The sequence below is a fragment of the Pelmatolapia mariae genome, linkage group LG14 (genome assembly GCF_036321145.2).
Source record: "Pelmatolapia mariae isolate MD_Pm_ZW linkage group LG14, Pm_UMD_F_2, whole genome shotgun sequence".
Taxonomy (NCBI): Eukaryota; Metazoa; Chordata; class Actinopteri; order Cichliformes; family Cichlidae; genus Pelmatolapia; species Pelmatolapia mariae.
In genome coordinates, this window is record NC_086239.1 from 12,758,481 (window position 1) to 12,772,862 (window position 14,382).

At 40.6% G+C, this 14,382-nt stretch overlaps 1 protein-coding gene across 3 annotated transcripts; it reads left to right on the top strand.

The window, feature by feature from the left end:
* The first annotated feature begins 105 nt into the window (after window positions 1–105).
* Window positions 106–13,589, top strand: LOC134641361 (transmembrane protein 255B). 3 transcript variants are annotated; one of them, XM_063493749.1, is made up of 10 exons: window positions 106–207; window positions 1,360–1,462; window positions 2,125–2,264; window positions 2,597–2,659; window positions 4,758–4,847; window positions 5,373–5,453; window positions 5,599–5,684; window positions 6,378–6,537; window positions 10,196–10,306; window positions 13,168–13,589. In XM_063493749.1, exons 1-10 carry the CDS (start codon window positions 136–138, stop codon window positions 13,267–13,269), a joined length of 1,008 nt encoding a protein of 335 aa, XP_063349819.1. In that variant the 5' UTR covers window positions 106–135; the 3' UTR covers window positions 13,270–13,589. The 3 variants fall into 3 exon arrangements, with proteins under 3 accessions (XP_063349819.1, XP_063349820.1, XP_063349821.1); XM_063493751.1 differs by having other exon boundaries at window positions 163–207; window positions 1,218–1,462; XM_063493750.1 differs by lacking the exon at window positions 2,597–2,659.
* Window positions 13,590–14,382: the final 793 nt, after the last annotated feature.

The following is a 14,382-nucleotide window of genomic DNA, read 5'->3' on the forward strand; positions in this document are numbered from 1 at the left end:
TTATAATCAGCAATTAACCTAACATGCATGTCTTTAGACTGTGGCAGGAAGTCGGGGTACTCGGGGAGAACCTGTGCAGACACAGAGGGAAGTATGCAAACTCCACACAGAAGTATCTGAACTGAAGACATCATAATGAGGTCAAGGAAGAGTGTGATATCTCTGAGGTTCAATAGGACCCCAAGTATGAGACTGCTGCTCATCAGAGTGAGTAAAAACTCTGCAATCACAATTAGTGCATACACATACAGAGATTCCTTGATTTGTCAGTCAGATGTCACCTTGTTTGTGATATTTTTTTTTGAAAGTTAGTTTAGGATTATGAACCTGAAAGGACCACATCAGCAGACAGGTCAGGCTCTTTAACATTGCTGCCGGCTCAGCAGCAAATCTACTGTCCTGTCTTGAAGAGGAGTCCCCAGTTAAAATCTAGTATTAAAAGCTTATTGGCCTAATTAAAAGACAAACTGTTGTTCATTGAAGTAATCTTTCCTCCATTAAATGGGCTTAAGGCTATGACTCAAAACGGGTAACTTCTGATTTTAAGTAGAACTTTTTGTTTTTTGTATTTTCAGATACAGAGATCAATAAATTTAGAAATACGAATTAATTACCTTGTATTTAAACCATGAATTTTAAACACTGATTCCACACTCTGTGGTTGTATTTAAATGGCTGTATGACTGATATGATTAAAAAAGACCACAAGTCCCTAACATCTTTTAAAAGACCAGCAGTCTTTCTGTGCAAGATTTTCCAACAGGTACCCTGCGCAATAGTGAGCACGCCACTGTAAACGTGAGAACAAAACTGAACCACATCGATATCAAACTTACTCTGAACTGCTCTTCATTTTAAATCCTGATGCATGCTCGATCATCCATTCATCACCAAGCTAGCCAGCGCATGGCTTTAGCTTGCTATTTAAAAGCAGATGATCTAGATTTTATAGGACTAATAATGTGTGACTTTTTAATACAACAACACAAAAAATTGGTCTGATCTATAAAAATGACAAAATACCTCCTCACCTCAAAGTTTTGTATGAGCGCATAGTTAATAAAACCACGCCCACGCGTGCAAAGAAAATATGTGACATTAATACATTAGACATGCACCAGCTCTCGGGCAGCCACGTGCTTTTAATTGCTTTACAACTCGGGGTTGTAAAGGGTCCCAGTGTTATTACCTGATTTAACTGTCAAGTGATTTTCCAGCTGAAGTTCACGGTTCCGACCGTGCTTGAACGCATCGGACGCAGGAGCTCTCCTCTCTCACTGAAGTGGAGCTGCATTCATGCAGCTGATGCTTGTGCAGCTCAAACGACTGTTCAAGTGAACGGCTGTTTGCATTCATCAGAAGCTGTCGGAGGGAAATCTGTGTTTCAAAGGAGGATTTATGGTCCGGATCCAGGGAACAGCGCCGGGTCGGGACAAACGGAGCCCACAGAGCCGAGCAGCAGGTAAGAGAGCGGTGGTGGCATCACAGCTGGATGGGACAGGAGTATTAAACTTGACTGATCATAATAATACAAATCCCTTTGGATCCAGTTTACTTAATTGTATTGCTGCTTTTAATCCAATCAAGTTTTTGATAAGGCAGGTGAAGTGTTATTTGTTGCAGCACAGTTTGGGGTTTTCACAGAAGCTCAGTGATAAAGGCTGTCAGTAAACTTCACTAAAGTTTATCTTTCCTGCTTCCTTATAAGAGCTAAAAGATGCTGAACTTTGCATTGTTACACGTTCTAATGTTGTGCTCCAGTGTAACCCTGATATTGTTCTCTAAATTGTGTTTTAAAGTGCACGGATGTTTCCTTGGTTGGCTGCCACTGATATTTTGTTTGTTTGCATAAAGCTTTCATGGTTTCTTTGTCGAGTGTTCAGAAAAAATAGATTCAAGTCCATTTCCATGCCTCATTTTATTGAGCTGTAAATATTTCATGGCATGTGAACTAAACAAGATGGGTGCCTGTGGTTGGGTAATAGTTTTCACAATAAAAGTCAAATAAATGAAATCCAGATAAACAAAATAAACTAAGTTGGGCAGCTGTCGGGATTTAAACCGGCACTGTAACGTTTTAATATGACTGAAAATGTGTTTATTTCTTTGTTTGCTGGGTGGCAGACATCATGGTGAGGGTCAGGAGAGCTCTGCAGCTGGTGCTGGGCATGCTCAGTCTGTCCCTGCTGCTGGTGGTGCTGGGGGTCTACACAACGACCCGAACAGAGAGCCTGAACGTGACTGGCTACGCATCTGGAGTTATTGTAAGCTGTGTTTTAAAAAAAAAATAAAAATAAAATCATATTTGATTTTATTTAGTGAGACATCTGGTTGATACGACTAAAAAAATTTAAAAAGTTGTCAGGAGGAACAGGAAAGCATCTCATGTGATTTACATCATAAAGCTGAAGCTGCAGTAGCCAAAGGTTTTGCCTCACTCGGTGCAGATTTGGTAACCTTCATCTGAGTGTGACATTAATTATGGACGGCTGTATTGATTTATATATATTGATTGATCATTTTAAACTCTTAGCATCTGTTTGGTTTGTAACAAACCATATGCTTTTAAATTTGGTCCTTTGGATGATTTCTTCAGTTCACCCTTGGATCCTTCCTGGGACTTCTGGGACTCTGGCTGAAAGAAAACCGCAGGCAGCTGGTATGTTCAGCCCTCCCTGCGTCTCTTTAATAGAAATAAATGCAACACGTACATTAAAACAAAAAGCTCTGAAGACGTCTCACTGATGGCAGTACATTATTTTACAGTAACAATGTAACCAATTATAAGACATTGACATTGGGCTGTTTTCAGTAAGTAAAAAGAAAAAAATTTATTTTTTTAGGAAAGCGGCACGCACCGATCTGCCTTTATTCAATTATCTAAAACATGTTCCCAATAAAATGTCTTACAGCGGGTGCTGGGTGTAGAGTGAGCTAATCGTTTTTGTATAAAATAAACTTTTTTCCTGGTTTTGTCTGCAGTCATTTGAACTCGTGGGTGTTTCTCTGATAGAAATTCTAATATAAAAAATCCTAAACTGTAAAAAAAACACCATTAAAAAAACTGAGTGTAGCACAAAAGTTGGTTTAAAAAAAGGCAAAATAATGTGAATATCGTCACATGACCTAGACTTTACTAGTGAAATGAGGAGAAATAATGTGAAATAATGTGAAACAGACAATAGATGTCTTTCTGGATTCTTTCAGTTTAAGTATTCGTCACCCACACCTTATGATATATCAAAGGAAGCTTTCAAAACACTTCTAGGTTATGTGAAAACCAGCAGCTTATCCTGTCAACAAAGAGAAAAAAGGCGTTGACGACTTTCACTCTACTTGGATTTGGTCCAGTTTGGATTTTGATTATATCATCTTAGCTGGTGAGATAAGTTTACTGATGAGACCTTAACAGGTCAGATAGGTCAGGAAACTCATTACACCAAATTTATTCATGGTGTAGTGAGTTTAGAGTATGATGAATAGTTGGAATAAAGGAGGGCTATACTGCAGAGTTACAGGCTCTGTTTGCTTTTCAGTATACGTGAAAGTGCTATATATTGTTAAATGTACAGTACCGCGCAAAAGTTTTGAGCCACCTCACATTTCTTTGTCGTGTTTTTTGTTATTACCAGCAGACCGCCACAGAAACACGTCATTTGATCCTATTTTGAATTGAATCGGTGAAAAATGCCAAAGATAAACACAGTTTGACAGGCATAAAATAGACAAGTGGAGGACAAAAGTGCCAGGTTTAAAAACAACTATTGACAGTATCTGAAAATCGTGTTTTTAAGAAATAGGGGGAAAAAATCCAGCAAAGAGCTGACACATGACCTGAGAGACCTTAAGCTGATTCGTCCACTGGTCACTGAAGCCTTGGCAGTAATGATCTGAGTGGAAGTTTGAAATTTTTGGTTCAAATCATCTTCAAGAAAAAGTCAGAAGAGGTACAAAAGTGAGTGTCTACAGCCATCTGTTAAACATGGCGGAGAAAATAGTAAAATCATACTTGGATAGAAAAAGCACACAGTGGAACACCATCAGTCATGGATTGGCCTCCACAGAACCCGCAGCTCAACATCATTGAAGCAGAGTGGGATCATCTTGACAGAGAACAGAACAAAAGGCAGCCAACATCCAAAGAAGAGCTTTGAATGTCCTTCATCAAGCCTGGAGAACTATTCCTGAAGACTGCTTAAAGAAATGACAAGAAAGCTGCCTGAGAGAGTTCAGCCTGTGTTAAGAATAAAGGTGGTCATACCAAAGACTGACTTCAAAAGCTCATTGGAATTATCCACATGCTGTTTTTGCCTCATATGCTGTATTTCCACGTCTGTTTCCAAATGTTTCAGTAAATCGATGCACCTATTTCCCATTTTCCTGGCAAAATATAAAGAAATTAAGTTTGGCTCAAGACTTTTGCACAGTACTGTTTATATAATTAACAGGTTCCACCTCTAAAAAAATGTCTTTCATAATATTTTATGAAAGACTCAAAGTTTGTTTTTTCAAAAAACACGGTTTTAAGTGCTTTGTGAGGAAATCTAATAGCTTCACACCTATGAATGTAAGCAGCCAGTGCTGCGCTCTGATACATGATCCACATGAAAAAACGCTTATCTGTTGGAGAGAAAGAAAAGAAACTTTTCCTCAGCTTTTCTCTGCATTCCTGTCAGGCTTCCCTCCAGCCTTTCATCTGGCACAAATCTTACATTAAAGCTCTCTCATTTGTGTTTTCACCTTTGCTTCTCCTCCAGCTGACCGCTGCCATCGTCTTTCTCAGTTTCGGGATCGTCGTCTCTTCTGTGTGCTTGGTGATCGACGGCGTCTGCGTTGCCTTAAATATGGTGAGATACCTACACTTGCTTGTAACCTCAGCAGATGGCTGCACAGTTAACTGAAGATTGTGAAGCAATAATAAAGGACCATGCTGACCAGCTGTTTGGACTGCCGTGTTTGCCGGCATCATTCTGGTGACAGCACAGACAATTTTCGCATTCACACGCTACTTTGCCCCCTTTTTGTAAATCTGGCCCGTGAGGTGGATATTTCCACTCAGCGTTGGTCCCAAAATTAATCTCACGCACTACACCAAAGACAGTGCTGGGAATAAGTCTACAACTTTATTTTCCCTTCCTGACCATGTGATTTGTTCCTTTCTGTAAAATATGTCAAACGTTTCACTAACAATAATGAACCGAATCCGTCCACGATGACTCTGAACTGAACCTCATGTTACAGTTTCAAATTGGACTGAGTGAATTTTGGAAAAGACCGTTTTCAAACTTACCACTGTTTGCACCGAATAAAGATTGATTTGAATGGTTCTGGGTGAAATGTTGTGGATTGTTTCTCATGTTAACTTTTGCCAGGACATGCGGCCACTGAAAGCAGGGAGATGTCAGTATTACAGCAGCGGCAACTGCTACATCTATGAGAATTTCTACACTTCTGTGAGTAGAGACACGCTGAAGGAAAACATTATCCTGTGACTAATTCAGATACATAATCACAACCAGTCCAGATAGATTTAAATGTGTAGGATAAACCTCCAGTTGTGTTGTCTGTATGTTTGTGAGCTTGTGGTTCGCTGCCCAGGTGTCGTGTTGGAGTCTAAAGGAGTCTTGTACCATGATGGTAAGAAGTGGAACCTGTTACTGCTGCGACCTGTATGACTGCGCCAAGTGAGACATTTAATCATTGTCGTGTCATATTAGTATACAGTAATTTATGTCATATGTGATCACAGATTGAACAAACTGATAGACACGTTCATATACATCCATACGTTTTGGGGCAAAAACACCTTTTTTTTGCAGTTTCTCTGTTCATCATCACAGTGGACTTTAAATCAAACTATTAAAGTGTAAATTTGCAGCTTTAATTCAAGGGGTTTAACCAAAGTACTGCATTAACTCTTTATGCATTATAGTCGTTTTTGTACAGTCCCCATTGTGAAAGGCCCAAAAGTAATCACATAATTGTCTGACGAGCAGGTTTATGGTCAGGTGAAGCCTGTTTCCTTATTACTCCATGACAAAATCAGCAAACATCTGAAGTTGATTCAAATTCTTGAAATTGCATTTGGTTGCTGTTCAGTGGAGAGCTTGACATCCAACGAGTTGTCAGCAGAGATAAGTTAGGTCATCATTAAAAAACTAAATAAACCTACAAGACAGAGAGATGGGAGTGATCAAATCATTGTTAAAATGAATTAATGGATTGAGCAGCTCAGCAACACCATAAGGCTTTAACCCCTTCAGTTAAAGCTGAAAGTCTGAACTTCAGTCACAAATATCCTGATCATCCGTTTGACTTTTATGTGTTTTGTCTTACAAATCATTGGAACTAACCTGCTCTGTGGCTTTGTTATGCAGTGGAGGCTACCTCAGCAACTACTATGAATTTGTTGGAGTAGAAAGCTGTGAGGAAGTCTTTACAGTGTACATTTTAATTTGGACCCTCGCCAGCCTCAACCTCGTGGCCTTCTTCACAGGAATACTCACCACAGCAGTGCTGGGCAGCATTAGAGAGTTGGTAAGACATTCACAGCAACCTGTGTGTCATCTACATAGCAGTGAACCTAAATGTTATATTTCCTGAAAATACTGCAGAGAGGAAGGAGAAAAAAAATAAAGAGCAGAGGTCCCAGGACAGAACCCTGTGGCACACCACAATTAATTGTAGTAGATTGTGATCCGTGTGCATGTATTTACACAAACTACCTTGAACAAAAAAGTGCAACAACACAAAATGTGGTGTATTTTAAAGCTGCACTAGTTGATTTATGACCTGTAGAGCAGGTAGCAAACTGACATCAGACATCAAACTCACCTTTTTTGCACCACGGGTCGGTTTATGTCCGACATGACCGGCCTTTAAGGTGTCACGGATAAATACAACAAAATAAAGCCAGTACCGGTACCCAAAAAATTAAGATGTATTCATCACACACGGGAAAAGATCCAGGGAAACCAAGTTAATGATAAAAACGATTAAAAGAAATAACAACCGTGAAAATTTCACACCCGAGCCTCAGCTCTCGTGGCCCGGTACCAAACAACTCATGGACCGGTCCGTGGCCTGGGGGTTGGGGGCCACTGCTGTAGAAAACAAAGGAGCTGCAGCAGAAGAGATAATGACAAAATTTATGCCATCTAACCTGAACCTGTTGTTATACACTGATGACTTCCTGCTTCTACTATTTATTTTATGCAGTCTTTTATTTTAGTTTTAATGCAAGTTTATGCTGTCGTTTCATCAGAATTGGCAGCTATTTTCTCACAGATTGTTGTTTCAACTACAGGTGGACACATAATGACACCTACATTCATTGAGGAGACCTTGATTCAAATAAAACGTCTAAAAAAGTGTTGCCTGCAAGGTGTGGGGAGGGGTGTCTAAATCAAGTTAAGTTGTGTCCACACAGGGAGAAATTTGCCCATTATGTCCTCCTTTGAAGATGGCGGTTGATTGCTAGCAGCTATTTCAGGCTAAGGTAACCCTCTAATGTATTTATTACTCTGTCATATCTCAGCCAATGTTGTCCTGTCGCTTCAGTTGCTCTGCTCAGATTTTTTAAAATGTTTAATTTTTAAATTTTCCATTTGGAAACATAAAACGGCCAGCAACAGTTGCATAAATTTAGCATAAATAGCACGATAGCAGGCAGTGAGTTTAGAATGACTGCGGAGCCGGGGCATGTATACTGTAGGGGAGAGATTAATGTTTCGTCTTTACCCCTCACCAGTGCAGAGAGAGCAAAACAGAAAGGAAAAGGGATAGCAGGAGAAGGAAAACACTGGAAAGCGAGAGTGGATCATGGCACCATCTGCTCTCACGTTCCTGCTGCACAGTATGCAGTAGCCTAGTGCAGTTGTTCAAAAGGCCAAAAATGATTCCTTCCCAAATATAAAATAAGATCATCTCACTTTTACAAATTCCCTAGATACTGGTCATTCAACACTGAGTCAGATTAAACTCAACACTGTGAAAATGGAAAAATAATTTTGACTGCATGAAGTGCAGCATCTTAAAGCCAAGCCAAACAGCCATAAAGTCTGTCTCTCATCTCTTTGCGTGCCTTGACTGTAAGAAGTGATTACATCCAACCACAGAATACAGCCTTCCCACTCCTGACCTCCCTACCTCACTTTCTGTACACGGATAAAAAGATCCCAATAAAATAAATAAGTGTCAAAAAGTATGTTACTAATGATGAAAGGTGGTTTGATATTATGGTATTTCTAATATTAAAAAAAGAAAATCACACAAATCATGCAGACTCCATCACATTTTGAATCACGGGCAGCACATTGTAATACTCACATGTGCTCCTCGCTTCAAGATCGTTCTCTCCTGTTTAAAAGAGAAAAACTCTCACAACGGCTTTACTCATTCATAAGTAGTTTCCTAATCTTATTGTAGCTGCATTTCTTTTTCTTTGTTGAAGTTTCCACTGGAGCGTGCCAGCTTTGTGGTGACTCATGCTCTTCCCTGTTGTGTGGGCAGTGAGATCAGGCTGACCCCAGATGACAGCCTTATTTATTGTTGTAACAACCTCTGGATTAAAGCAAAACTTTAGGAAATGTGTCTGAATTGCAGTGCTAACTGTTGAAAACTAGAACCAATCAAAATTTGGGACGTGCGGGATGAGAGGCAAGAAATAAAAGTGCTGAGTCCCACATGAAGGGGACACCTGATTGCTGTGCAGCCAGAAAATCTTAGTCAGACCACGTGTTGCATTGACACTGTGGTGTACAAGAGCACTGATTTGTCTGCATAATAAACTCTCCCTTACCTCTCATGCATGTCTTGAATGGTCTCTCATAAAAGTTAAATACAAGGAGAGTGATGCAATAAAAATGTTCCTGAGACTGTTTGGCAGGCGGTTCTATCAGCAGAGGCTAACAGAGCTGTCTCTGATCCGCTAAACCTCACTCCATCAGTAACGTTTATCAGAAACATGCCTTCACTTTTCCTCCTGCTGCTTCCACTCAAACTGTCACAGATGCAGAGTTCAAAAGACTTTTCCCACCAAACTAAAATCAAAGCTTAGAAAAAAACAATTTTCAGAAGCGTTATGTTGCAGCTTCATCACATCGGTGTTGTTTTCACTTTGAGAGATAAGAACAAGAACAAATCAAGGACAAATGTTTTTCACTTCCTTTAATATATCGTGTTTAATGTCAGTTTCCACAGAAGACATTGTTGTATTGGACCCTTAAAAACTTATAAATGTTACCATAAGATGCAGTCAGTCTGATGTCAGTTTGCTAATGAATGGGGTCAAGTTGGCAATTATATGCAATCTGTTTCCAATAATAGAACAGTTCCCTGAGATAAATCATCAAAAATCACATATCCGCTGCTGTCCTGCTTCCCTGAAACCAGAATACGGCAGCTGAGTCGAGCAACCTTGAGTTGCGCTCACTGATAAAGACTCATTTAAACTGTTCAGAAGAGACTGATGCAATCTGTCTGCATTTATAAATTACACAGCAGTTATTTGCAAACCTTTAGCAATCTGAGGGTGATTGTAGTCGGTGCAAGTCAGACTGCAACTGTCTGGAGGAACGTTGCCTCCTACCAGGCGACCGGTGCAATCACCTTCCAGTCAAAAGTTGCAATCAGACACAGAATGTGAAAAAAATTCAATAGTCACCAGACAGCCAGCACTTTTTTGTAGAGATAGAGATTTTGTAGAGACCTGACACACTGTTCCCCTGTTGCTTAATGGTTTTTATTGATTTTGCACACAAACACTGTTTCCCTGGTTCGACACAAGCGTCCGCTAGCGTTCCAGCTGTCGCACACTATCCCGTCTCTGATCTCCAACCTCACTATAAAAAGGGAGAAACCTGATTAGCTAGATCATGTCCACCTGTCGCTCAAACCTCCCTGGCACTGCTCCTTGAGCTCACTGTACCACCCCTCCCCTGCAGCTGACCCAGGGACCACACCTCCGCCACAGTCAAGATAAGTGTGCCCAGTGTTGGATGGTTTATCAGTTTAGTCGATTTACTGTAAGTTATCTCAGGATGGTGTACGTGTTCGTACTATTCCCAGTATATTTTAATTTATTTAATAAAATATCAATATTTGGTGTCCCAATATCAACTGATTTTTCCCCTTCTTTGCACTTACATAATATCGTGTGTGTGTGTGTGTGTGTGTTTCTCTTTCTTTGCCTCAGTGGAGCAGCAGCCCTGTGGCTGATCCCTCTGAGAAAACAGCATCTTCTCCAACAGCTCCTCTGCTGATGGACGCCAATATACACACAGCACACCAGCTCCACCCAGTCAATGTGAGGTCAACACCGTCTCTCACACACACACACGCCGACACACACAGATACAATTACAAATAGATAGTGGCTGTGTGAAGTCTAAACTGTTTCTCGTGTAAACCTCTAGACTGGCCAGCAAACCTCTCTGTTTCCTCCTGTTAAAAATTCCTTTAAAGCTAATTGTGGTTTCAAAGTGTCAGACAAAATGATTTCATGCAGAATTTTTCAGTGTTTCTTTATGATGGACTTTGGAGACCATGATATAACTTTATCAGCCACAACACTAAACCACTCATAGGTGAAGTGATTTTCTTGTCATGATAGTACCTGTTAGGGGGTGAGATATACATCAGTCAGCAAAGGAAAAGTTTTAGAAGGTGAGGTGATAGAAGCTGGAAAATTGGGAAAATGTAAGGATCTAAGAGACTTTTCCAGGGGGAGTCAGAGGACGTGAAAAATGGCAGGCCTTGTGGAGTATTGTGGATATGATGAGCAAAAGTGGATCCAGAAGGACAGTTGGTGAACCAACGAGGGCACCAGAGGAAGTGTGATGATCTGGGCAAACAGATTCTGCCGGGAAACCATGCTTGTCCTGGCCTTCATGTGGATGTTACACTATATTTCCAAAAGTATTTGCTTATCTGCCTTTAAACGCATATGAACTCGAGTGATGTCTATAACAGCTTCAACTCTTCTGGGAAGACTTTCCACAAGCTTTGGAGTGTGTTTGTGGGAGTTTTTGACCGTTTAAGGTCAGACACTGATGTTGGAGGCCTGGATCGCAGTCTAAGCTCTAATTCATCCCAAAGGTGCTCTACTGGGTTGAGGTCAGGACTCTGTGCATGCCAGTAAAGTTCTTCCACACCAAATTTGCTCATCCACGTCTTTATGGACCTTGCTTTGCGCACTGGTGTGCAGTCATATTGGAACAGGAAGGGACCATCCCTAAACTTTTCTCACAAACTTGAGAGGATAAAAATGTCTTGGACCATTCTCATGGCAACTGCCAAACCCAGGCTCATCCATCAGATTGCCAGGTAGAGAAGCACGAATCATCACTCCAGAGTCCAGTGGTAGCGTTCTTTACACTTCTGCATCTTTTGCTTTGTATTGTGATTGGTAATATGAGGCTTAGATGCAGCTGCTCGGACATGGAAACTCATTCCATGAAGCTCTCTACACACTGTTCCTGTGCTAATCTGAACACACGTGAAGTTTGGAGGTTTGCAGAAAGGTGTCAAGCTCTGTGCACTATGCGCCTCGGCATCTGCTTGAGCACGCTCTGTGATTTTACATGGTCTAACACTTCATAGCTGAGTTGCTGTCATTCCCAGTCACTTCCACTTTGTTATAATACCACTAATTGAGGAAATACCAAGACTGGACTTGTTGCACAGGTGGGATGATGTCATGATTCCTTGTTGGAATTCACTAAGCTCCTGAGAGCGATGCATCTTTTCACAAATGTTTGTAGAAGCATTCTGCATGCCTTGGTGCTGACCACTCACCTAAACACTTCTGCAGACCGTACCTATCATAGCAATGGTGTTGCTTGCTTTGAGGAAAAAGAAAAGAGTTCAGAGGAAATTCTTTACATCTCAATCCAACCAAACATCTGACAGATGTGTCACAAAAACAAGTTGAAGACTTTAGGGATCGGCTGCTGAGATATCAAAGACCGCTTTTAAACTTTTACCTGAAAAATTATTACAGTCATTCACAGATCTGCATCCTTCACTGAGCCCCAGTGCAGGAAGTAGTGTTTCTTGGACTTGCTTACATATTTTTTTTTCTTTGCATGTTGGCATTCGTTCATTGTGGATACAGCAATAAATTCCTGTTCAGTATGAATGTTTTTTAAAGGTCATGCTGTGATTTTCACTACAGATACAAGTTTGTTTTGAATGTAGTGTACCCCGAAAGAGCTCAAAGATCATGACTAAGATAATGTAATAATAGCATCTAGTAACAATTTGATTTTAGCCATAATAATGACGTCACACAGACAACAAGGTTTTAGAGATTTTAAATTTGGAATAAGAGGCAGACGCAGAAAAGACACGAGGGCAGCTGGTTCTGATAGGAACACACTCAGAGGTGAACCTGCAAGTGTTTAGTGACAACCACAGTAATGTCACATCGTTTCCAGCATCACATTTCAAAAAGAAGTGTACTTTGATTTGCATGATTTGTGGTTCTGATCGATCCAAATCCAGATGCAAATCTTGTTTGTTCACATTTAAAACACAGCATTGCTTTCAGTATTTTTAGTACCCCGTGGAGTTTCAGTCTGTTAATTGTGCTTGGAGAAGTGTTAGTTAGCTAGTATGAAGGAGATTATAAGTTTAAAATAAATGAGGAAATTCTTTTTTTTTTTTTTTTTTTTTCTGAGAAGGCCACACACAAGTGTTTAGGTGGAAAACAATCAGGGGAAGCCAAAGCTCTGTTTTAAATCTTCACGGGCCCTTTCTAATCCAGAAAACTAGTGTTTTCCACGAACCGTAGCTCTGTTGACCACCCACATCGGAGCAATTTATTGGCTGCATCTTAATAAAATAAACCCACGTGTTTACAACCAATAATGCCGAATGTTCCATCAGAACAATTAACAAGGCTTCTGCAGGTTTGATCTTAAACAACAGTTCGACTGAAACAGCGAGTTGTCTGTGAAGGCCCGTGAAAAAGGAGACCTCGAGTCGGGGTTTTTAAACTCAAATGCATCAAAAGGGACCGGGTGGGCTCTACAATGCTTCAGCTATTTTCTTTTTTATAACATAACAGGTTATAAAACTAATAATTTATTTGAAAAGTGTGAGTTTTCACTCAGAAGCCGTTAAGTCTGTGGTTAATGTCTCTTTTCCCTTGTCCTGCTCTCCCAGGGAGGATCGTCGTTTTGCTCTTCAGCAGAGAAGGCCAACCCGCCTCCCTTCGCCCCACTGGCCGGCGTGCCGCCTTGCAGAGCCCACGGCATGTCTGCGTGAGCAGCAGATTCACGGGAAGATGCCTCGTTATTGTTGGGTGCATTTTAAACAGCAGATGCAACTTAAAGCGGACATGCAGACGTTTAATGGAAAGCGTCTGCAGCTACTTTACATTATATGCAAAGAAGAAAACAGCTTACCTAAAGCCATTGAGTGTAAAATGTTTGCAAATGCAGTGCTTTGTCCTATAAATCTATTCATTGTGGACTTTGTGCGTAAAAGGCTTCTTTTCTTCCCCTGACACCAGGCAGAGTTAAAACTTTGCTTGACCTAAATGATGTCTCATAGAAGATATATTGTTGATATTACTCGATGATGAATAAACAGATTGAAACAGATCAGTGTGATTTATTTAAATTACAACAGACAGTTTTACTCACCGCATCTCAGTTTAACAGGAGGACAAAGTGAGAGGGTGGAGTGTTTGTGACAGATTGTAATAATCATATATTCTATTTAACTGTCTGTGAGGTTTTTATAGCCAATAGCAGCTTCACTATTACACTCAGTGGTCTGATATTTGTGTTAACTGGCTTTTATAACACTGTTCAAATCTCTGAGGAATGTTTCCAGCAGTTGAGTCTGTGCCATGAAGAATTACAGCAGCTCTGAAGTAAAAAAGGGGGATCCGAGAGTTAGGGAGACGTTATTTGGGTGTTTTCACCCTTTCTGTTGTGTAGCTGGAGCAGGAGATGCACACGTAAGAAGTGCAACACACAGAAAGACTGAACATGCACTTCAGGGACCACAAAGCAGCATCCTGTATGATCTGTGTATTCAACCTTAAACTCCTGTCTGAGTGTGTGTCTACCTTCACAGTTGGAGCTCTTTGTAAGGTGAGGACATCTCACGCTGTGGTATAAATTCAATCCTCTAAACCCAAATATTTTTCCACCCAGAGACATTCAAAACTTGCCCTCTCCATACCAGAGGAGCGAAAACATGTCTTTCATGTTTGATGTTTATTATTTTTTACTGGTTATTAGCTCTTACCCTTAGCAACCTTGGCAAAATCACACCAGCTTATCAGGATCTCGCAGATGTGCACTGAGCACAGGCAGTTAAAGCGTGCCTTACTTGTATGGTAAACAGGTTAAACAGATATCTGGACTC

Coding starts and splice junctions, on each gene's coding strand:
- LOC134641361 (XM_063493749.1), top strand. CDS start 136: ATGAGGTCAAGGAAGAGTGTGATATCTCTGAGGTTCAATAGGACCCCA. Junction 208..1,359: donor TGAGACTGCTGCTCATCAGA/GTGAGTAAAAAC, acceptor TGCATTCATCAG/AAGCTGTCGGAGGGAAATCT. Junction 4,848..5,372: donor TCTGCGTTGCCTTAAATATG/GTGAGATACCTA, acceptor AACTTTTGCCAG/GACATGCGGCCACTGAAAGC.